Consider the following 24,888-nt stretch of genomic DNA (forward strand, 5'->3'; position numbering starts at 1 on the left):
CAGAGCCAGGAAACTGCTAAACAACCTGGTAATGAACACTGGGAGAATTGAAGAAGGATTTTTCAGAAAAATCCAGAAAATTGAACAACCGTAAAAATACTCTTCACGAAACTGCTTTACAACAGAGCCTTCAGTCAGAGGCTTCTTCATATCTATTGTAATACAGACTGCTACGGGAGATCCATCCAACACAGAGCCATCAAGATCTACAAAACAATATTTAATTTCATTTGCGAACAATAAAGTGTTTTTGAATGCTCTTTGTGGTAATAAATGATAATTAATGCCTTACAGGATAAGCGCAACATGCAAATGTATAACTAATCATACCGACTGAGCTGTAAATGATCCACTTCACGCCAGATTAGGTTAGCTTAAACTAAAATTTGAAGTGTCAAAGCGAAATGAAATTGTTACCTACCTAGGACACGTGCGGTTGTAATAAACATACTTCCTGTTCCTCTATAAAGCGCTTGTTTGGCTGTCAGTTGTGGTAACACGTGTTGATCTGATTGCATTACCAGTATGACAAATTTAGTTTAAAGTGTGGCATATTTTTTGGGAAAAATAGACGCTGCTCTCATTTAAGTGAAATAACACAGCTTTATGAACAGTAACTGATGGAAAGCCCTCTTGAGTTTTGTAGACTTTAAATTGCTTTAGCTAGTGTTCGCCTCTGTTGCTGACCTGAACTTCCAATACTTCCCAAAAGGCCTGCTGGCAACGAGAAATCCGCGAAATGGAGCTGCCATACGTACCGATGAGAATCGCTCAAATCCCCAACATCCCAGCTAATCAGATGCCGATAAAAGTTGGGAGACGTGAGGATGCAGTTAAAACCAGAAAAACTAGACGGCGTTGGCGCAAAACACGTGTGACCCGTTAACAGAAAGTCTGCAAGCAGGTTAAAGTCGGAATATTAAAAATACAACCTGACATTAACGCCAAACCAGAAGACTGGTCCCCCTGAAACGTTAGCGCCGTCCAACTTCCAGGGAGAGCACACTTAATCTATAGCATGTCGCTTAGCGGGCTAAACGTAGCAAACTTACTTACCATTAGCTCTCAGTGCGAGTTAAAAACGACACATTTTATCCCCAGACGATTACACATAAAATGCACAAGAGAAATAAGGAATGAAGTTACACCCTTTCCATGTCAGTCGGCGGATAAATAAACTGGAATCTGTCTGTTATGATCGACTAGTTAGCCGAGTTGGCTAACGTCAGCTTAGCTTTATCTCCAGATAGTTTCAGTATGGGGGGGGTCTATTTTAGTTGTCGCTAATCTAATAACATTAATAATAACTGCTTCAGATATTTACTAAATCGACATTCAGATAAATGTGACTATATTCCACAGTGTGTTTTTATAATTCAGCTGCTGCGTTCAAGCTCAAGTAGCACAGTTAGCCGCTAAGGCTAGCCGCAGCTAGCTGATTGTTCCGCGCACAACTTTGCCGATGTAATTAAGGTACAGCCACAAATTAAGGCCGCACGCCTTATCTAGTGTGCCACTGAATTTAAGTTTTGACATTTTCTTTTCCTAATACAAGCGCCCCGTGGGAGGTCCGCTCCTTAAAGGCTTTTGAAGCTGAAGAATTACACATACCTCACTTCCTTAAATTTGCCTTGGTCGCAGCCATGTTTTCAGTCCAGCCAACTAGTCTGGGGTGTGTGAGCCGACTCAGCCGCTCCGGTTAAAAAAGCAACACTTACCCTGAAGATTTTCTGCCTCTGCAAACTGTAATTCTGGCTATCAAATTACTAAACTAAAGACAGTATATAAACACATTTCCTCTCATTTTCTATCCCCATAGCGTGACATCAAATATGCACGGTGTTCAGCATGTTTGCATCAAGTTTTAATAGTGTCAGCCAGCAAAATAAAACATCAGTGTAGATCTTAGTCAAATGCATAAACTTGGAATACAGCATTTAGGTGACCTATCAGCCAGCACTTGAAGCTACACCATGCCCATACACAAAAATAATGCCTTTAATTAGATTGTTGATGATTTTCATTTCATACTACAAGATGCTTCTGATAGCTGTACAATTCTGTGAAGACAGACCATGTTATACGTGAAGAGTTGCATCTACATGCAGTTTCATGTGACTGTTAAGTTAACCTGTGCTTGAGAGATAAGCATGCATTACAGTCTGCCTGCCAAATATTTTCTACAAAAAAACAAACGATTGACATCATATTGAATCACTCTTTTTAGTGATAATCAAGTGCTCAATTCTGACCAACAAACTATCAGTACTCATACATTCAAATACAAACTAGACATGGCATAGTGCATGCCAAATTTGTGTCTACAGAACAGTGCAAAACACAAAAATCATTCCTGAGACTACTCGGCAAATTAGTCCCTTCATAACCTTTTGATATCGTCACATTTTCTCCTTTCCTTACCATTTTTACAAGAGGAATAATGTGTGATATATTTACAGCAAAGTATAATGTGATTCATCGATATTATTAGCAACACATGGACATACATTATGTGCTCATTTGGTCAAGACAAACAGAAAAGAAATATGGCATTCAGAGGAATTTGTAGCTGCACATACAGTAAATTTAAATGCTTGTTCCTGAAAAACAAACAACAAAAACAAAATATCCCAACATGTGAAATATACAGTGCTAATAGAAATTTAAGAGCGCTTTATACATATTTTTACAACATGGCAAGCCTTTTAAGACATGTAAAATCCCTCCGTCGAAAGGCTGTCACATAGCAGTAAAGATGAGGTCCTTTGATTGGATGCGTCAGAAATAAAAGTGCAAAATAAAAAGCTTCTTTTTATTATTGTATCCATGAATGTTTCTTTGTCTTGTCTCAAGTGCTGTATTAAACTGAGCGCGTCTCCACCTCGATTTTCTCTTCTGACTGCGAGGATTCGGCTTCTTGGTGGCTGACGCTTGGTCGGACCGTCACCAGAGGTCCCCCACCGTAAATGGAGTGGAGAAAGTTCCACGTCTCTTCAGAGATCTGCCCGGAGTCGGCTCCTGCAAGGTGAGTGCCAGAGCAATTAACATATTTCAAAGTCTTTTCAAAGTAAAAGAAACAGTTTGAACAAACCATAAAAAGACATGCCACTTTCTCTCACCGACATAAAATCAGACTTAAAGAATCTTTATTATTACTTACTTTATATCTAAACATTCATATATAATTTCTTAGTATTTGGTGGGTTTATTTTTTAAATAGTATTATTTGGGCCAAAGTATTTGTCATGTCATGCCAAAACACTGATTTTGTTGTCCTTAAAGATGCAGCATGCATGATTTTCCCCAGTATATTATAAGCCTGGTGGGCCACCAGGCTTTACTTGTGCCCCCACCAGGCTAAGCTTTGCTTATTTATGTAAGTTTTTTTTAATGTTTGCATTTTTTTAAAGACTTTATAGTTAGTGTTCAGGTATTAATCTTCCAATCTTTCAATAACACATGATTATCAAGTGATATTTAAAAAATTTCAGTCAATTTTAAACATTTTTTAACTCAAAAACACGACGGGCTGCTGGATGAATGACTGCCCTAGCACCCAACCACCAGGCGTAGCAAGTTTTCTGGGTGAAACCCTGCAGTATGTAACTTTTATTTAAAAAAATATATAAGTTTTTAACATATTTGATAAAACTGTCATCGTGTTGTAACAGTTTATGAGACAGATAATCTGTGAAGAGCTACTTTTACTGTCTGAAGAAGAGATGCATCGCTCCCGACCAAAAACAACCAATCAGAGCCGGGAGGCGGGTCTTAGTGCTGTCAATAAACCTCATGGTGGAGAAACAACTTACCATTACAGGAAAACCATTTCCCAGCCGTTATTGGTGGCTATGCTAATTAGCCTAGCATTCATCACAGAAAGCGAAGGCGGGGTTTGGGATGAGCCGCTCTAAGACCCGCCTCCTGACTCTGATTTGATGTTTTAGTTAGAATTGGGAGAAGGCCGATGAGCTCAATTATTTCACTGATTATCTGTCTCATACCAAATTGTCACAACATAGTGACAATTTTAACAAAGATATAAAAAAGTCTAATTTTCATAAAAGTTACATACTGCACCTTTAAGCCAATTTGAAACTAATGTGGCTGTCTGCTTAGCATCCTTGTCCATTTACATGCAGAAGACTGATTTTTGCCTAAGCTTTAACTTCCTTATTAATGTTTTGGAGACGGTGTCGTCAAGCTTGCAACCTTCCCGTCTTTTCCCAATTTCAATCTTGATTTCTTTTTTTTTTTTTACTTTGGTTTGGAGTCATTTCTTCTTCTTTGAGTGTCCTTTTAGCACCAGTCAGCATAGGATTTGTTTGAGGAGAATGAAACTCTTAGCAGCTTCAGCCAGCATCATCCTGGCTGAAGCCAGGCCCATTTTGCACTAAAACACATCCATCAGAATCCATGGCTGGACATTAGCATCCTGCTGATACTTGTATGTAATTATTTGAACATATGAACATGACAACATGGAGTCAAACTCAAGGTCCGGGGGCCAAATCCGGCCCGCTGCAGCTTTTTATGCGGCCCTCTAGACTCCTGAGAATGTTCAAGATAACAGGTGTGTCTCTATGCATTTTATCAATCAAATCAAAACAGTTTTTATCTAATTACATAAATGTGAAAAGAATTTCAGTAATTTTCCATTTTAAGAAGTATTTATCAAACTCTTAACATGTTAATAGTTTGATAATATAGTTCTGAGTGGTCCTTTGAGGACATTTATGATCTTGATATAACCCAAAAATGAAAATGAGTTTTACACCCCTGACTTGTGGTTGATCTAGAGTTTTGAAGATCAAATTTCTGATATTTTGGTTGAGTTCTTGTGATTTTTCCACAATGATACCTTGTGTTTCCTGGTGTGATATCATGAGAAATACATCCACAGGTGTGACTCAAATTTAGCTCAGATGTTGCCTAGAGGCACTTCAAACCTGACTTTGAAAAAGACATTAAAAAAATAAGCAGAAAAAGAAAATCACAACTCATCTAGAAAAGGTTAATCTGATTTTATGCCAGACTGTGAGACAAAAAAAAGGATGTTTTTTTATGCGGTGTACATCTTGTTCATACCTTGTTTGAGGATAAAATGTCCGTTCTTGTTAACGGATATTTTGGAATTATCAATCGGTCCTGGAGGATCTTAAAACGACAGATGAGAAGGAGAAACAAGTGTTTAATATCCACAGCAGTAATTCGCACACATGATGTCTTTAAAGACATATTTAATTGTAGCTGACACAAAGAGCAAACGTGTTAAAATGCCAAACGTTTCTGTCGTTCTAAGAAAAGTGAAGCCGACTTCCCGTAAGTTACTGAGAGAACGTAAATATCAGAGGAGCAGAAGTCAGAGAAAACAAAGAAATAAATAAAAAAGAGGCTTTCCCAAACGCTCCAGATGCAAGTCGTTATAAATAGAAATGACAATACAAAGTGAGGGAAGCCTAGAAAATGAAATGTATTCTGACACTTCATTTTGCTGCAGCATGACAGAATCCTGACTCAGGGGACTCAGGAAGTTCTCTGATGAAACATCAGGAGGGATTTTTTTTTCTGCTAAATTAATTACATCCACAAACAAGAAATATTCTATTCACAATTTATCCACATCTACACCAGTTCCTTACTTCAGGATGAAATATTTCCCACATTTTAATCATCAGCACACATCAGTTTTTATTCAATCTTCATATGACCTTTTAAGTAGACATTTAAACGGGACAGGGGGGAGGAAAGGAAAGACTTCAGTCCATTTACCATTGTCTTTTCCTTTGACAAAGCCCTCCCACTCACGAAACCACTGCATGCTGATGCAGTATATGACCACCGGAGACTCCTCCTCCTGGAACGCCTTGTTGAGCTACAGGGAGGGGGGAGCGGCAGAGAGGAAGTGGGGGAGGAGTGAGTGATGGAGACAAGAGGGAGGAAAGGGAACGTAAGATGGGTGGGGGTAAAACATATTTGAGGATGAAAGGATTTAGAAGAGAACAGATGAAAAACCTAATTAATTCTCTCTGGTAGTTCCTCCAATTAGAAGACAGTCCTGACACCACACTGCGCCAGTTTTAATGTTTCACAGAAATAGACTCGCGGTTATTTCAGTCTTCCTGTTTTTGCCTCCAATTCACACGTATAATGCATTTATTTCTCCTTGGAGCAGCGCCCGAGTGAGCGAGGCACTAACAGCTGCATCTGTCTCCATCCATTAATGATAAGGCTTTTATCGGACTCACTCCTTCTCATCTCATCAACTGGTTACAAAAAGACTGGAGGAAGGGCCTGAATGCACCCATTAGTCCTGGCTGCTCGGAGGCACACAATGCATTATCATTCACACCCAAAACAGCTTCTGCTTCGTCTTCGCTGCTTAGCCAGGCGCTATCAGATGATTTCAAACAAACGGAGCGAAGGGCTCACCCGGACAAACAGGTCCAGCTCCGATTTGCGCCGCTTTTCCACTTTTTCTATCTCGATCTGGCACGTGTGGCAAACGTACAGGTGGTTGACAGCAGGGCCCCCTCCGTACCTGCAGGCAAACACACGGGTTCGGTAAACACACACAGTATTCTCTGTCGAGTTTTACTGCAAATATCTGAGGAAACCTGCAATAAAGTCATTTAAAAGTAGCTTATCAGCACAATATAGAAGCTTGTTTTAAGTAAATATTGTTGGAAAAAGTACTAATTCCATTGGCAGATTATTTGACTTATAACAAGACATTTGTCCCATGTGATGGGTGAAAATATCTGCAAATGAATCTAGTACTTCTCGCCAATATTAAAGAATTATTTACTTAAGCCTTCTAGACCAAACGTGTCGGCAACAATCCAGCCAAATTTGCAGTACCGTATTTCCGCCACACGTTGCGCTATCTGAAAACTTCCAACAGTTTCTGACAGGGGAGACGTTGCGCTTTCCATCCAACATCAGGTTATTACGGTAATTTCACCCTGCCGTAGCAGGGAGTGAAATTAATCTGAGGGGCGCTCTTAATAGTCGGTAAATTGAGAAAATAACTGCTAGATACTGAAAGTTACAGTTGTTATGGACAAATGGGCAAATATATTTACTCAAAGGACATTAAAAGAACTGTTTACAATTAATAAAAGCAAAAATATCCAGGCGGAGATTTGAAACTTAGGCCTTAAGGGGTTAAGACAAGCTCCTACACCTTGCTGAAAAGATGCTTGTAAGTTAGTTTTGTCTTATTTCAAGTGTAATAAAATAACTAGGCTAGAAACTAGGCTAAAAATACTTGGTAAGATTTGGTGTTTTTGCAGTGCACTCCAAAAGGCAAACACAACCGCAGCCAGACGGCACCTTTACAGGGCGTACCTGCTGTAAAGGTGGTCCCACACGTTCTGGGGCAGCATCATCACCAGGTCGTCGATGTACGACGCTTTGCTGGGTGGCACGCCTGATAAAACAAAAACAAAACAAACAGACTCAAAAACTGTTTCTTCCCAAAGACAATAAACACCCTGAACTCTCACAGGCACTGATTACATGGTGGTTATATGTGTATGTGTGCATTTATGGCTGCGTGTGTATGTGTGTCCATATTCAGCTCTGGAAAAAACTAAGAGCAAACTGCACTGAACCCCGTTGAGAACCTCCTGGTTATTCCACCAAATATTGATTCCTGAACTCGATGCACAATTACACAACAGTACATCTTTGAAAAGCAGAAGTGGACCCTCCAGCACAATGAACAAGAATGCAGCAAGTGGCTTCTGGATGGTAAGTCAACAACAAAACACTCGTCTTTTCCAGCAGCCATTGTACAGCGCACGCATTGATAAAACAAGCTGACCCAACATGCTGGATCTCAGATGGGGTTGCCGGGTAATGGGCTGGACTTCGCTAGGGTTGCTAGGTAACAAAAGTTTTGAAATGATTCATTGGAGTGTGCTTCATAACATAATTTTCCAGGTGAAATACTTGCAATATATTAATTTTCAATTAATAAAACTCAATAATCCTTTACGAGGAAGAAATCAATCTTGCTAAAAATGTATTTATAGTTCATAGAAGCCTCTAAAACCTGACATTTACTGTTTTCTGTGGCTCAGAATAAGAGTCCCACAGAATGACAAAACTTAAGAATATCTTTACATCTAATGTTTCACAATGTTTTACTCTTTGAACCTTCTTTAATGAAATCTAAATCATGAATACACAATATAGCACAAATATGTCACCATCATGTCAGTGTGTGCAATATTCACACTGCAAATGACTCTTTGGAAAGCAGTAATTGTTGGCTAATATGTTCCAAGTATTATGAACCTGTTTTGTAATATTTAGTCAGTTTGACAGAGTCTCACAGCAGCAGATGAGCTACTGCCCACTCACTGCTGGCAGAAAAAAAATGCAATGTCAGTTTTTCTAATATTATGCAGCCCTAATCCAAATTTAAACAGCTGGAGCAACTTGCCAATCTCATAAAAACAACAAAAAAGCCATTTAAAAAATACAATGAAGGTTCAACTTTTGCTAAAAAAAAAAAAATTATAGCAAAAGTTCAACCTTCATTATTAAATATATATGAAATTATCTATAACTTTAGAATTAAAAATGAGGACAACAAGTGTATATTTTAACTTTTCACGCTTAAAACTGATTAAAATATAAAATATTTCCGTCTTTGTTGCTTTATGCAAACGCAGTTAAAACTTGTTTAACATCGGAAAACAAGGTTGACACTATAGTGCTGCAGATATTCTGCAGAAAAGCTTTACAGCAGGAGATTTAACTGTGACAAGTCAAGACAATGAACAGTGTGATTAAGAGGCACTTGAAAGGTACACAGGGCTCTAATTATCAGTGGTGGAGAAAGTACTCAAAAAATGTACTTAAGTAAAAGTACAAATACACAGACAAAAATGTACTCAAGGAAAAGTAAAACGACCACATTAACATTTGTACTTAAGTAAAAGTAAAAAAGTACTGGCTTTTAAAAATACTTAAGTATTAAAAGTAAAAGTACTTGCTGAATAATTAATACAATATCATTAAGTGAACCGATCGTATTTAATTTTAAAACATTAGAAATGTGCCATTTTAATTAACAATGCCACAGATAAAGCATGTTTTTATTGTGCTTACTCTTTAACAGTTTAGACTTGGATATGTGATTTGATGCATCATAATTTCAGGGATGGAAACATCTTGTCTCCTGTCCTAACATAGCATGAACTTCACTTTTTTGCCACTAGTGGCTTTTATTTTTAAAGAAATCCAACAGAAAGGGGTTGGAAAGAAGGTGGGTGGGGAGGACATGCAACCGAGGAGCCACGTAGCAGAGTTGTAGTCAAGACCACCGAACCTGAGACCAAGTCAAGACCAGCACCCCGCGCTACGTGACACAAAAAAATTAAGTTTTACTTATCAAAATTGCTTCTCAAATTGATCTGAAAGATCCACATTCCCATAAAACACCTAGATATTAAATACTTAGAGCTGAAATAAATTTAATCAGTAAAGATCCGTCCAGAAGAATCGGATCGTTCCTGAATGTCATATCAATGCAGACTTTGGTCACAGCGTTGTCCCATATATGAACACCTCAGTCAACACCTCCACACAATAATTCAGCGCAGGAGTGACAACTTTTTTCATCGCAGATGCAACATGTGTCTCAGTACAGCTAGCTTTGCTAGCATCACGTCCACAGATCTGACCTTTCTTTAAGCTTTCCTTCCAAGTTACTCTAAAAGTTGGACGAAGTCCCACCGTCTGTGAAAGCGAAGCGCTGCTGGTTTTACATGTCGCCATGTCTATGATTTATGCAGCGCTATTATATTACTGACGATTAGAGGAAACCACTGCGCATGTCTGAAGCTCCGTGTGCGAGTAAAGGTGGAGGCGATGGGTGACAACAGACACTAAGTCACGTTATTGCTTGGATTTTACGGCGCCACCTTAAGACCCTGAACGTCACATTTTAACGGACAAAAAAAGAGCAACGCGACTTGGATGTAACGAGTAACGCGACAGTTTTGTAGAAATGTAGTGAAGTAGAAAGTACAGATACTTACTGTAAAATGTAGTGGAGTAAAAGAAGAAAGTACCCATTATTAAATCTACTTAAGTAAAGTACAGATACACAAAAATTGTACTTAAGTACAGTAACGAAGTACTTGTACTTCGTTACTTCCCACCACTGCTAATTATAATAATCAGGATAAGTCATTAGCTTTCAGGGTAGCGAATGTTTGAATCCTCATCTTTTATCTAAGATGATTAAAATTCAAGTGAACATTTTCAAATAAAAAAGCAAAAGGACAACCAACCATATGAAGGTATTATTATAGAAAACCACCTCATGAGGACATATGCTGCCACAGCTTGCCTGAAAATACATTTCTGAAGGTGAGAAATTGTTATGCTCTGTCGGAAACACTAGAGCCGGCTGCTTTGCCCAGAGACGATCTTAGTTTTACTGCTCTAATATTATCTCCGTACCAATAAGACATGATGTAGCAACCTGCAGGTATTTGTTTTTGCATGCGCTTTATTGTAGGGTTTCTGCAGGTTTCACCAACTTCAGACTTTTTGAGACCATCATGAATGAAATTTAAGACCTGCATCGAAGCAGAAATGTACAAAACAAAATTGCATATTTTATATTAGCTCTGTGTATTTTTTTTTGGTGAGAATTGAAAACTACAGAGCAAACAGCAAATATAAACGGCGACCAGCTAACTGGCGATAAATTTGCACTTACCCATAATAACAGGAAAAAAAACTACATAGCAAGCTGGCAAGGGTACATTACAAGTAACTTTTCATCAAGACAGAGGAGCTTGTTTGAAGTCAGTAATTCCTTAATATTGACGCTCCATTGGCAGATATTTTCACTTACAACAAAACATTTTTCCCAAGCGATAAGTTAAATAATGGAGCAAGTAGTTTTTCATCAACATTTAAGAGTTAGTGACTTAAATATTGCTTCTATGTAATGCTGAAAATTTACTTTTAAGTAAATTTTGTCTCATTTCAAGTCTACTAAGATATTTGCACTAGAAACCAGACCATAAATACTTGGTAGGATTTTGTGTTTTTGCAGTGATTTTGTTTTATGAATCTAAGATATTTTTAAGGCCTTAATTTTAGATACATAAATTTAAGCATTTTTAAGGATGAGAGGACATCCTGTATAGATTAATTTCTTTATAACCTTAATGTTCTTGATAAAACTAGGAAACGATGGGCACAAACAGGCGCTTTTCAAGTTGGCAGTGAAATTGTCAGATCTGAGTTTTTCAGTGAGGGAATGACTTGCGCACCTCCATGAACACAAAGGAAGTCATCATTGGAAATGGGGCCCGGCTCTGCAAAGGTCCTGAATTTGTTGAGCCACTGCCTGGAGATGTAGAACTGCAGCAGGCTGGGCTCCATCATGCTCAACAAGCCCGTCACCCTCCTACGTTCTTTCACCGCGTCCTCGCTGCTCTTTCTGCGACAGAAACACATTAATCAGATGTGAGCCAGGAGTCAAAGCAGCACTGATTAAAATCAGAAAAGAAGACAAAGTTCAACTCTGGTGTCTTACTTATAAAACAGAACATAAGCCTCTGCATTCTGGACGCACGAGTCGGGCACCTCGGTCACACTTTGGTCGTCAAATTCATACCACAGATTATTCACGCTGTTCCTGCAGTACGCTATGTAGTGGCCACCTAAAACGAGACAGCGTTCACAAATCATAGCAAGTCGGCGAGAGTTTTTTTCTGCGTGCCAGTAGATGGCAGAGCTTCTGTGCCCACTCACTGCTGGCAGTGCCGTGGTGGCAGATGACGGACAGCAGGTCGTAGCTGGTGGTCTGGGCCGAGCTGTCTTTGGCCAGGAACGGCTGCAGGTCCAAGCCTTCGAGCGGGAATGAGACGTGTGTGCCTATCTTGGTGGAGTACATCAGCTCGTGTCTAAAGCGCTTCAGGTGAATACACAGGATCTGGAGCGCAGGGAGTTCAGTTTGATTATTTCACAAAAAGAAACATTCCTTACAATATGGATAAGGACGGAGGTTAAAGGGTCAGTATTATGTGTTTTCCAGCCACATAGGATCATTTTATAGTAAAATCAAGTGTCTGTTACCTTCACTTGTTATAAAAATGCTTAAATGAAATTTTACTTCCTAATTTAACACCTTTAAAAACTCTTGCTCCTTCTGAAACTCCACCTTCAGGAAGTCATCACCACATTGCCCTTAACGTTTTCACCAGCATTATACTGAGAATGTGATGCGCAGTTCCAACAGGTGTTTGCTAATTGCTGCTGGCTAGTCTGAAGGAGCTGAGTGCTCTGTGAGAACTCAGAAGTCTGAAAACTGCAGCTCAGAGGAGGAGCTGCGGCTCGAAGGCGGAGCTAGGTCCACCCAGCCGTTTTTGCACAGCTGAATGGTTGCCATGGAGATTAAAGGATTTCCCAAAAATGCACGAAAGGATCAAAGCGACACTTCATAACATAATGACACGATGTGAACTTCAAAATAAAGTAAATTTTACATAATATTGCCCCTTTAAATTGATTTTCTGTACCTCTGGTAAATTCTGCATTTTACAGAATTTCACTCCGTTTCTTAACCTAGGAAATAAAGATTAGCAGAGATTATTATAGGTGCAGTTTTGTTTTGCAGGAAAATAGTTCAGTTTAGGAAAAGCTACTTCATTCACTCACTTTTTGCATTTTTCACAGCTGTACATGTTGTCTCCTGCAAGCAAAGAACAAACTTTTCTTAAAACAGGAATCATTTGCACATGAAAAGCCAGATTTTTCTCCAATTTACTCACCTTTTAGTTCGTCTCTGGCAAAGAAAGCAGCAAGGCAGTCTTGTAGTGTAACCACTGGACCCCAGAACCAGCTGGAAAAGAAACAAAAACGTTCATTTGGCACAAGCTTGCAGGACACAACTGCCAGCAAAGTCAGCGCAGCCGTTTTACACAAACCTTCTGATATACTCCATGACAAACGCTATCCAGCCCTGAGCTGCGTAAGCTTCCCCGCAGGAGCCGGCTTTCACCAGGGAGGTCTGGTGGGACGCCGAGTGGAGCTTGGCCAGGTCCTCCTTCCCCGGGATGGGCAACGAGATATCCTGGAAGTTCTCCAGGGTCACAGATACCTGCAGCCATGGACCACACACTGAACATTCAGCCATGGACACATCATGGCAGCAAACACTGCAAAAACATTTAACTGAGTTGTAGAAAACTGTGCTTTAGGGCTGAAATGATTAATTGGATTAATTGATTTATTTAATAATCTGTTAACTGTTAACTAGAATTTGAAAAATAGGTCAATCGGCAGTATGTCTCACTTCCCATCAGCAATTGACAGGAAGTCATATATGAGCGCAAATATTGCAAATATTTTGAAGTGAGCACCAAAAAATAAAAAATCTGTGATTTTGACTGAAATAAAATCCCGAAAACAATCGTGAAATCCAGGAGGGACTGATGAGTGTTAAAAGACTTTCAATATTTAATCTTAACAGGTATTTATGTATATTTTATCAGTTAGTGAATGGGTTTTATCAACAGATTCTGGAACAACCGGCCCTTTTACACGGCTGTGTTAGAGGATAAGTCATTAGAGAACAGCCACACTGACCCGATCACAGGTGAGGCACTGAACTGAACTGACAATGGTCCCATCGAAGACGTCTGAGATGACGCTGCGGTATCTCCTCTGTCGCTTGTTCTTCGGCGGGGAGAACGTGGCGACCGCTGCGAGAAGCAGAAATGTGAAAACACCGGTTTACAGTCAGGTTTGCCAAGGATATTCCTGCCATCCTGTCCCACTCACATCTCCTTTTCTTAACTCTCAGCGTGATTCGGCTCTAATCATGACTGAGCTGAGCTGCGGGCAACAGAAGCAACAGAAGCGCCGTACCTTTCTTGTGTGCAGGGTTTAAGCTCAGCCAACCGGAGGTAGCTTTGGGAGGACTGCTGGATATTTTGGGAATATGTCCTTCTATAGTGACTGGACTTTGTGGTCGTGTGATGTTGGACATTTGGATATCCGAAAAGCAATCTGAAGGAAAAGAAATGGTATTAAGCATCGTACATTTACAGTGAGTTGCAGAGGTATTTTAACTACGGGTGGACGGATAAATTTTTCATGATTTACTTAATTTTGGGAGAGTTGGGGAATGTAAAATTGCATGTCAATTGGGCATAATAATTTGTTAGAATTTTAATTTTTTCTTGTTTTTACTTTTGTCTGTTTGAAATAAATAACTATATAAAATAAAACAATCAGCGATTGGCTGACACTTGAATGTGAAGTAGGGCTGCACCGATTGCAGTTTTCTGGCTGATCGTCGATTACGATCTTTAAAAAGATCTTTTTTGTCAGAAATGTTGCTAAATATAGCAGAAAAGTCGCTGAGTTGGCAACAGTGGGGTGACTATTGTTGACTCAGCCAAAATCTGAATCCTCAAGGTTTTTAAAGATCTGTAATCAACTATCATACAGAAACGACAATCTTTGCACAACATTTAGTTATGTTACAACCACTGAGATTTTATCAATCAATAAATCACATTTTATTAGTATAACATATTTGAACAGGAAGGCAGTTCAAAGTGATTTTCACAAAATGAATAACTGAAACGTTACATTTTTCCAAGTGCCATCATTTACACATCAAAATGTTGGTCAGTGTTTCATTTATTACAGGTGGGCTTCTAGTCTGGATTCAAAGAAACTCAGTGTTTTGGCTGTTTTGCAGTTTTCTGGAAGTTTGTCCCAGATTGGTGGTGCATAAATGCTGCTTCTCCATGTTTGGTTCTGGTTCTGTGGATGCAGAGCAGAATCAGAACCAGAAGACCTGAGAGGTCTGGAAGGTTGCTATGACAACAGCAGGTGTGATAGCACCAACATTAGGTATTGCATAATTGTGAAGAATGTCAAAAAAAAAATGTTTCCGTAAATAAAAGTCTAAAAATGTGGTATGCATTTGCATTCAGTTTTCCATAAACAAAGTCTAGAGCAGCTGATTATCTTCAGAAGCCACCTGTGCAGAGAGTGTAGGGTGATATGGAAAGCAGAGGGAAACACTGTAATAAAACATATTACCTGATGTTCTGCCCTGAACCTTGAGGGCTCCTTGGCTGCTGATAATGGGCATGGTGTCTGTGGTGGTGTCAACGTCTTTGTCGATGTCTCCGTTGTTTCCCCCCATAACGCCGTTAACCCCAGAGCGATACAGATCATTAATCATGTTCTTCTCCTTCTGCCACTCCCTGTTGGCCTGGATCTCATCCTGCTCAGGAATCAGCATCTCTGCCTCGTTGGTGTTGTCCATGACGACGCTGCCGCCCTGCACCTCGTTGTCAGCCCGCTCGCTGCTGCCGCAGGACTCGCAGGACTGGAAGTCGTTGTCCGACTGGCTGTGGTTGTCCTCCTCGGGGCTGTCGTCCATGGCGATGCTGATGGAAAGGTCGGAGGGCTCCGGCACAGACTCTTTCAGCTCCTCGTGAAGTTGATCCATCAAGCAGCGCAGAAATTCCTGGGAATCCTAATGGTTCAGCAGAGATCGAAACAAAAAGACGGTCAACTTTGTAATACATTTAACTGACGCTTGACTCTGACCATAAGAAATAAACAGAGTTTCTTTAAGCATCAACTCAAATTTAAGACTTTTTAAGACCAATGCAAATGAAATTTAAGACCTATTATGGGCTGTACAAAACATGTTCATTACATTTATTTCTCAAAAGTCACTCTAAGATAATGAGATTTTAGTCTGGCTCTTCAGCCTATTTTGAGCTGTTTTATGGCGTCTTGTCACGTTAAATCCAAATAAGCTGCTGCTGTCCATGTTCCTCTAAACTCAATGTTTACACTCCATATGAAAATGGTTGCAAACAGATGCACAATTACACAACCACACATCTTTGAAAAGCAGAAGTGGAGCCTCCTGCACAACCAACAAGAACGCAGCAAGTTGTTTCTAGATGATAAGTTAACAAAAAAAAAAGAACTTATCTTTTCCAGCAGCCATTGTATGGTGCATACAGCACCAAATGTGCTCATTTGGATTGCTAGGTGAAGGGCAGTGCCTGCTGATTTGTGACATTATTTTAGGAAACAGCTGATTTTTCAGACACTAAATAACTAACTTATTGCTAAAATATAGCTTATCGGTTCTTTCATGGGCTGTTTTTAGAAGCAGTAGAGGCCCAAGAGGAAGTAGAAAAACATGCAAAATGTGAATTTTGCATGTTTTACAATACGTCTCCTTTAAAGTCCACTAAACCTTCCACTTCAGAGTTTGTGTCCCACTAAATGCTACTTTGGGATCAGTAGTAGCAGCGGCGACGGTGAAAACTGTAACATTTCTGGGGTTTGTTTGTGGCTCTTGACAGCAGCTTTGCTCTTCCTCATATCATCATACAGGTTGGCAACAGGAGTGATCCAGTGGCGAAAACAAACAATGTCCAGGCAACTGGAGATAAATTTTTAGACGTTTCCTAACACATGACAGGTGTAAAAAAAAAAAAAATCTAAAATAAAACCCAGCTAGGTAGAATGTGGTATATAAGCAGATAGTTACCAGTAATCTCAAGTGGCTCGAGTCATAAAACTCAGACTTTTGTGTGACAGAAAAAAAACCCATAGAAAACACTAAACAGCCCTGACATGACAACATTTAAGACCTGTGATTAACGTATTTAAGGTGAACATGCATATTTTGATGAATTTAAGACCTTAATTTTAGGTACATGAATTGTTAAGAACACAGACACTCTGCTAAAACTCACCAAAGCATTACTTCATAGCCGACAGAGTGAAGCTTTCCCAGAGACACTCTTCTGAAATTACACACTAAAGCCACTTTTCCTCCTTGTTCATGCCAATTCTGGATCACAAAATCCGAAACCAAACACCGCTGAACGTGTAATCAAACTTAACGAACCTCAGAAATCCAATCGCCTCCTTCAAGCTAAATTAACTTCCCTCTCCCAGGAGCTGGAATGTTATCTTTATTCATAGCAATGCTAAATTCAGGGCCCTGCAGCTCAGCGTGGCGTGACAAATGAATATTCCTCACCCAACTCTTCCAAACAAACTCTGGCAAGCCAGGAGGAAAAGAGCTGTGAAATCCTTGCACACACTGGCTGAAGACAAGACGAGCTTTAGTTTAATATTTTTTATTATTCTTTACGTGTCCAAAAGACACAGCTTTACATTTAAAAATAGCATCAGCACGAATCATGCAATTGTCCGTTAAGGTGTGGATTTGGGTGCAGAGGAATGATAAATTTGAGTTATTAACTTTGAAGTAGACACTTCCTGCTGAGGGTGATGTGCAGTTTTATTTTATTTTATTTTTTTAACCCTTTACTAATTTGGCTACTTCTGAAGATTTTATTTTGGGGCATCAAAGTGAAGCAGTACTAAAGTACGATAGAGTATTAGGGCCAAGCTCTGAGATTTTCTTTTTAATTCAGAGAAAAAGTCAAAATAATAGAACAATAAAGTCATGATATTAGGAGAATAAAGTAGTAATTTTATGAGAACTCAAAAGAATAACACAAAATTTTAGTTTGACAAAAAAGATAGGAATCAAATTATTAAATTAGTATTTTATTTTTTTAGTATTATTAATGAACCACACAGACTTGCTGAGCTGATTTTACCTGATCTTGATAACTCTAGCAAAGTTTAACACAACTTTCTTCCTGTATTATTGTGTTTTTATTCTGCTACTATTATGACTATATTCTCATAATTTATAAAAAAAAATATCTTGGTTTGGCTCTAATACTTCATCATATGGGAGTAAAGTGTTTTATAAACGGTTCACATTTTTATTTTTCCTGTTTATTTTAAAACTTATATATAATCTGCCTTCAATTTCACAACTCTCTGCTACTTTCTAAAGCTTTATTACCCAAAATATTAATTGATATTTGTGGTAAAACTTGGAGAAGTTTTGCATGAGACTGTATGTTGCACACCGGTTTCATCATGAAGCACGTCCTACCTGCTGAGAATACCCTCTAAACATCGGGTTTATGGCTTTGATCCCCTGGAACAAGTTGGTAGGAACGACGTAGGAGGGTCTGCAATGAGAGGGGAAAACAGTCAGCTTTTAAAGAAAAGCAGAGATATGCTCAAATAATTTATATTCCAGCTTCTGCAAAATGTTTTCTCTGAAAGCAGCTATCACAAAGTGGTGAGGTTGTGTTAAAAATTACATCTGGACTTTCAGTGTAGCTTGTAAAAAACATAATTAGAGATGAGTAAAAGGGGGAGAAACAGACGATAATGTCCAACCTGTTCTTGTGCCACAGGTCTGACACCAGCTTCTGGTAGCTTTTGCAGAGAGCAGGCTTCTTGTCCGTTTTTACCAAACCACCACATTCAAGAAAAAACTGTGTCAAAGGGGGGCTGCCGTGAAAAGAAAGAATAAATATATAATTTATAGGATGCAATCAAAAATATTATTTTTGTTTGAAGGGAGCTCTGCAGTGGTTTAGTTCCCTCCAATTGTTCCATACTTCCTCTATTCTGTATTTTTACATGGATATAAATAAAACCTTATTTCACTTGCAGAGTGTTATCAAAAATTCCCATAGCCGCTATCCCATGTGGGGAAGACGTTTCATGTAAGTGAGAGCGAAAGAACATCAAAGCTAACGAAAGAAAACGGCAAAGGGATTTTGTTCAGCAGATGCAGAATGAACAGGAAAATGCCCCTGCGACTCAGACTCTCACATTGTTAACACATAACTGTAACCCTCTTCTTTAGGTCACAATGTTAACATACAGCTCTGGAAAAACTTTAAATGGCCAGTTTCTCTGATTTTACTCCTTATAGGTCTATGTACATAGTTCTTTTATTCTATGAACTACTGACAACATGTCTCCGAAATTCAAAGCAAAAATTTAGTGTTTATTTGCAGAAAATGAGAAGTAGTCAAAATAATAAAAAAGATGCAGTGCTTTCAAAGAAAACAAGTTCATATTCATTTAGAAACAACAGCACTAATGCTTTAACTCAGGAAGAGTTCAGAAATCAATATTTGGTGGAGAAACCAGGAGGTTTTCAATGGGGTTCACTGCAGTGAGCTCTTCATTTTATTTTTTTTCCAGAGCTGCAACTACCCAAACCAAACGGCTACTTAAACAAAGAGAATCTCAGAAGAGTCAAAGGAAACAGTGGAAAAGAATAAAGATGCAGAAGTGAATAGAGCAGGAGCTGATGTGTAACTCAGGAGCCCACGGGGAACTGCAAAAGGCCATTTCTGGCTTCTTAAATGGTGCAGTGCACCAACTCGCACTCAGCCATCTATCTCCCAAATGAACACAGTCGTGGTTATTTCTCACCGTCTGCAAGAAGCGAGTGGGAACATAATGAAAAAAAAGCAAGTGGATACAGAAAAAGAGTGCTGAAAGTGTGATAAAAGGACAGCAAGATGGAGGGAAACCGTCAGAAAGCGACTCTTTCAGAGGCTGATGCAGCAAAGAGGACGGGACTCACCAGTTGGAAAGGGCTTGGAGGGCAGCGTTCATGTAGCAAGTGTTGCCAATGTTCTTCAGCCCCGTCAGACCTGAAGAGCACAGAAAACCCCAGAAGTTGGAACAAGCTTCTCATTAATTATATTTAGAAATGCGTGGTGGCTCACAGGAAGTGTGGAAATGTTCACAAGACCAACTCGGTTCCAGGGATTAAAGTTTTACAGCAGGCACAGAAAAAAGTTCACAGTTTTCTCCACGTTTAGGGTGGAGTCAGGGGACTAAACCTTTACTCTTCTATGTAATTTAGAAGTTTTAGATTTTTTTAAATTACTTTTTTTTAATTCACAAACTAAGATTACTCTGCCTTTAATCAGGTGATGATATCAGCTTTAAGCTTATGATCAGGTGTGAAATCTGGGTGTAGTGATGAACTCTGACCTGAACCTTCTGAGACACATAAAGACAGAAACAAAGTCAGCCTTTTATCAACTGAAGAACATTTCCGAGATTAAAATACTAATGTCCCAGATAGATCTAGAGAATCTCATGCATGCATATTATTGATAATGACCTTTATTAAAATGCACAACTCAAACATATCTGCAGTTCTTTGACAAGTTACAAAAATGGATACAATAAATAATAAAATAAGACAAAAAATAATAAGAAAATATATTATAATGTTTTAAAGACACATAGTTACAGAGTTACACCAGTTCTGTCAGGATAAATGGACCAGAACGCCATCAAATTATTATGCAAGGAAAGCCAGTGTATTCACTCAGTTTTCTGGTGTATAATGTGACTAAGTAATTCTGAATCACAAATAATTTTAAACATAAGATTATTGAAGTTCTTGGATCTTACTCTATTGGTCTTGTATCCATAGTGTTTCTAGTCCACATGTATTAATACGTATTTTAGCAAAACCATAATGTGTTTATTTGTAAACAATACCCATGACATGAACTTTCTTATCATTAGATCCATGTCTGGAATCACTTTGAAACAAAAAATATTGGTCAAAAAGTTACAATTTCAGGAAATATATGGACATTTTTCCTGCCTCATTTCAAAACATCATCATGTCAAAAATCCTTGCTGCTTCCTTTAGGCGAGACGACAAAGATAAAACTATAAACTCTATCTAATCTACCTTAAAATCATTTCATTTACACCACATATTTATTGTGGTCGGAGCTTATTCCTCAGCGGAACCCTGCAGGACGCAGTGAGAGGAATGCCGTTAGGTAAAGTCTGCGTATTCAAGACTCTGTCAGCTTTGATGCACTGAGCCACGTCTGCAGCTGCTGAGGGACGCTGCTGCACATCCACTGTTGAGTGGAGCTAAAATGTTTAGCTGCAGTCGCTGGGCAGAAACGCTGTAGAACATGGAAATAAAAGATGGGACTGTTTTATATTCACAGCAGTAAGTAATTCATCCACAAACCTTTACTGCTCGTCTGTGGGATTTCTGCTGAGGTAAAACTGATGGAAGACTTGAGACGGGGTGAGGCAACACTCTCGCTCAGGTTGTCAGAGGAAAATTACATCTCTTTTCGTTTCCAATTACAGGCCACCCTTTGACCGAACCCAACTGCTGATTTTAACGTCGGCGCTTTTGAAATGTTTATATTTGAATTTGCATTAAAAAGCGAAGGAAAAAATTAATTTGAAACTTCGGGACGCACCAATCCATTATTTTCACTTTCAATACCGACACAGATATTTATCAGCCGATACAGAAGAGCAGAGCTTAACTGACTTAAAATACTTCTAATTTTTAAACACAGACATTAATGTATTGAATTACAAATTTATTTGAGAACTCTCCACCAGCACAGCGCACTTAAATAAATACACCACTAGGGGGCGCAGTGGGTAAAATGGAGACTGATAAACAGATGCCTTAGTCCTCAACGCGACAATCCCTCTTTCCTACGGTGGCCGACAGGTGCAAATGCGCAGCAACAGAGAAAACATGCAAACAAAAAAAGAGACGCAAACAAAAGTCCCTCCTGCTTTGCTCAACCAAAACAGCAGAAGATGCCTCAGCACTGCGGGATATAGTTGATCAGATCGACGGACTATTGACGTGAGGGCTCGACAGACAACTTTTCGCAAGTAAAGATGGACATAATATTGTGTATATTTTGTGATTAGAATATTACTATACTGTATTTATGTCCACCGGCGAAATACCAGCTAATGCTAGCTGGTATAGCGCTATAGTGCTTGGTGTTCAGCCCCCGCTCTGAAAGCTAACCGAGATTATCTTAAAAAGTTTATTCTCTAACATTGACTTAGATTATCTACGGAGCCCCTAAGGGGACATGGAGAAAAAAAAAAAAGGAAAGAAATCCCGACTTATTATCGCGAGATCCCGAGAAACTAAGTCGAGATCTCGAGATCCCGACTTATTATCGCGAGATCCCGACTTATTATTGCGAGATCCCGACTTATTATCTCGAGATCCCGACTTATTATCTCGAGATCCCGAGAAAATAAGTCGGGATCTCGAGATCTCGAGATAATAAGTCGGGATCTCGAGATCTTGACTTAGTTTCTCGGGATCTCGAGATAATAAGTCGGGATCTCGAGATAATAAGTCGGGATCTCGAGATAATAAGTCGGGATCTCGCGATAATAAGTCGGGATCTCGCGATAATAAGTCGAGATTTCTTTCCTTTTTTTTTTCTCCATGTCCCCTTAGGGGCTCCGTAATTATCTGACACAAGAGCCTACTATAGAAATGAAACAATATAATACATATTATAAAAATCATAACATTACATGTTATAACATTCACCAGCAAAGTTTACACAAGTGGCAAGCTATTATTTATTTATTTTACTCTGTCAAAGTAAGATACCTCCCAAATCTCCCGTTTTTGTTTTGAAGGTTTCCTAAAGACACGATGTGAGGAGGAAGGGAGAAATGTCTTTAAGGAGAGACGGATTCACTGCACAGCACGGATGAATCTCGCATCGGATTTTGGACCCAATCACTCTTAAACTAGAACTCGTCGGCTGGAAAACATGAGAAAAACCTGTGTGTGTGTGTGTGTGTGTGTGTGTGTGTGTGTGTGTGTGTGTGTGTGTGCGTGTGTGTGTGTGTGCTAAACATGTGTAGCCTAATATTATTCAGTATTGATCATTGTTTATTTATGTTTATATTTATATAAATATGCATTGATAAGACGAGAGCGCTCCATTAGGCGTCTGTCCTTTTATTATGTCTGTGAGAAACGGCCCGGTCTACGGAAGGCCATGGATATGGACGACCATTAGAGAGAAGCTGTAGCCTCCGGCTAGCTGCCTAGCCTCCATTTCGGCGTTATGTTGCTTAGCAACCGTGACAACGTGAAGCACAGAGCAGCGAAGGAAAAGAAAACGGACTCGAAGTTTGTTTTTTTACTCTTTATATCTGTATTATTCTTCTCCTTTTGTAATAAAGGCTGTTCCATAGTAAAAAAAAAAAAAGAAATCTGTCTGATTCTAAAATGTTTAAACATGTATAGCAAGGGATGTACGCAAATTATTCATTTTCAAATACTCTCCATATCTCAGGAAATAAGACATTACAGTTAAATAAAACTATTATGTTTAACTTTAATCAGTGAAACCCATTTGGTCAGGAATAAATTACTTTAGTGAACCAAAAATATTTACAGCTATTCCCTGGCTTAATATCTGTGTTTCACCTCCACTCATAGGGGAAAACTAGCGGGAGTTTTTGAAACGATTTGCCGGGAGACGTGCGTTCTCTCTCGGTGTACCGAACCTGGAGCGCCCGGCCAGCTGACAGCAGGCGAGGGGAGCTGGCTGTTAATGCAGCGGGAGCAGATCTCCGAAAACATCGGAGCAATATTCTAATTAAGTGATTTACTGTTGAACTGAGCAGATATTTGAGATCTATACATCTACATTCTCGCCTAAAAACTTTTTAAAAAATCATTTTGTGTAATTTTAAGTGTAATACAGCAAAAATAATTTTGTCGCCATTGCTGCTTTTCTGAACACCCGTTTTAAAGGATGCAGAGCCTAAAAGTGGACACAGCTGTTTTTTGTTCGACTCCCCCTAGTGGTCTGGAGCACTTCCGTTTTCAGCAATTTTGTTTGCATCTTTTCTTTTGTTTGCTGCATTTCATTTGTGGTTGTAGTCTTTTTTGATTGCGTCTCTTTTTTTGTTTGCATGTCTTTTTGTTTGCTGCATTTTATTTGCGTCTCTTTTTGGTTTGCATGTCTTTTTGTTTGCTGCGTTTTATTTGAGTCTCTTTTTTGTTTGCTTCATTTGCGTCTCTTTTTTCTTTGCGTCATTTTTTTGTTTGCATCTCTTTTTGTTTGCTGCATTTTATTAGCTTTTTGTTTGTGTCATATCTTCTTGTTTGCTGCATTTCATTTGTTTGCATCTCTTTTTTTGTTTGCAAATGCTGTGCATTTGCACCTATCGGCCACCGTACTTTCCTGTTAATCGACTGTAGAATAAAGGCCAACGGAGCCAAAAAAAAATCCTTAAAAAAATGTAAATAATACGCCAATATCTTGGTCAAACATTTAAAAACAATAAACTAACAATCCCTTCAAATGGTTCAGAAAGTGCAATTAGGAAATCTACATATAGTGTAAAATAACTAATAAAGCATGACGTCACTCAGCACAAAGCATAGAATTAGACTAAATAGATTCACCCTTATAGATTGGGAAAATCGTCACGATATCTGATCAAGAATTTAGGTTTGTATATTTTGCAACATCAAGACAGATATGGATATTAATATCAGACCTGTGCATCTCTACTTAAAACCACTTATTTAGAAAGAAGAACGGGGCCTTTCTAAATCATTTCCTTGTGTTTTTCACATAAAAACACAATTTGGTGAACTCACCTCTGGCCCGCAGGTCGTCCTCCTCTTCTGTCTCCATGTCCAAGTCTTCATAACCAACATTAGAGGGCAGCTTCAGAGACGTTGGGCTCCCAGGGGCCTTACTGTTATCCTAAAGCAACATCGTCCACAGATAACATCATCATATGTTATTTAGTAAACAAAAAAGCACAATTTTAACATTTTGCAACTGCTGAATCTTGTGCAGCAACACATGCAACCAATACAAACTGGGCTGTAACATTAACCCTTGTTGAAAAAGTGAAGGCGGCTCGTACCTGAACGTCATTCTGCGATAGGGGAAGAGGTTCGATGATGGCGTTTGGAGAGTGAGGACCTAATTTACGCTCCAGGAAAACCTCTTTGCCGCAAGCGTAGCACCAAACCCGAAGCGTCGTCAGATTCACCGTCAGGTTGTGCCTCGTCTCCTGCACAAAAATCAATTAAAACAACATTAATATCCCTGCTAGACAATCAAAGAGCAATTCCAAAGGAGTCCACACTCAAATATTTAA

The 24,888-nt window shown here is 39.1% G+C and overlaps 2 protein-coding genes across 2 annotated transcripts in view; both read right to left on the minus strand.

The window, feature by feature from the left end:
* Positions 1-1,745, minus strand: part of zzz3 (zinc finger, ZZ-type containing 3) — a 31,239-nt gene extending 29,494 nt beyond the window's left edge. Inside the window, exon 1 of the mRNA XM_015005588.2 lies at positions 1,612-1,745. The gene's annotated coding sequence lies outside the window, so the exon portion shown is untranslated. The remainder of the gene's footprint in view (positions 1-1,611) is intronic.
* A 97-nt stretch (positions 1,746-1,842) lies between these two features.
* usp33 (ubiquitin specific peptidase 33) overlaps positions 1,843-24,888 on the minus strand; it is a 34,852-nt gene continuing 11,806 nt past the window's right edge. Inside the window, exons 5-24 of the mRNA XM_015005592.2 lie at positions 24,652-24,801; positions 24,377-24,485; positions 19,511-19,580; positions 18,304-18,417; positions 18,011-18,089; positions 15,097-15,538; positions 13,909-14,049; positions 13,627-13,742; positions 12,966-13,138; positions 12,810-12,880; positions 12,697-12,730; positions 12,558-12,603; positions 11,791-11,971; positions 11,573-11,699; positions 11,307-11,476; positions 7,351-7,432; positions 6,433-6,541; positions 5,773-5,875; positions 5,089-5,157; positions 1,843-3,018 (exon numbers count right to left, since the gene is read on the minus strand). Of these exons, the coding sequence (XP_014861078.2) occupies positions 2,861-3,018; positions 5,089-5,157; positions 5,773-5,875; positions 6,433-6,541; positions 7,351-7,432; positions 11,307-11,476; positions 11,573-11,699; positions 11,791-11,971; positions 12,558-12,603; positions 12,697-12,730; positions 12,810-12,880; positions 12,966-13,138; positions 13,627-13,742; positions 13,909-14,049; positions 15,097-15,538; positions 18,011-18,089; positions 18,304-18,417; positions 19,511-19,580; positions 24,377-24,485; positions 24,652-24,801 (2,544 nt within the window). The 3' untranslated portion in view covers positions 1,843-2,860. The remainder of the gene's footprint in view (positions 3,019-5,088; positions 5,158-5,772; positions 5,876-6,432; positions 6,542-7,350; positions 7,433-11,306; positions 11,477-11,572; positions 11,700-11,790; positions 11,972-12,557; positions 12,604-12,696; positions 12,731-12,809; positions 12,881-12,965; positions 13,139-13,626; positions 13,743-13,908; positions 14,050-15,096; positions 15,539-18,010; positions 18,090-18,303; positions 18,418-19,510; positions 19,581-24,376; positions 24,486-24,651; positions 24,802-24,888) is intronic.

Source organism: Poecilia mexicana, unplaced genomic scaffold (assembly GCF_051168715.1).
Source record: "Poecilia mexicana isolate PSO_F unplaced genomic scaffold, ASM5116871v1 scaffold_17, whole genome shotgun sequence".
NCBI lineage: Eukaryota > Metazoa > Chordata > Actinopteri > Cyprinodontiformes > Poeciliidae > Poecilia > Poecilia mexicana.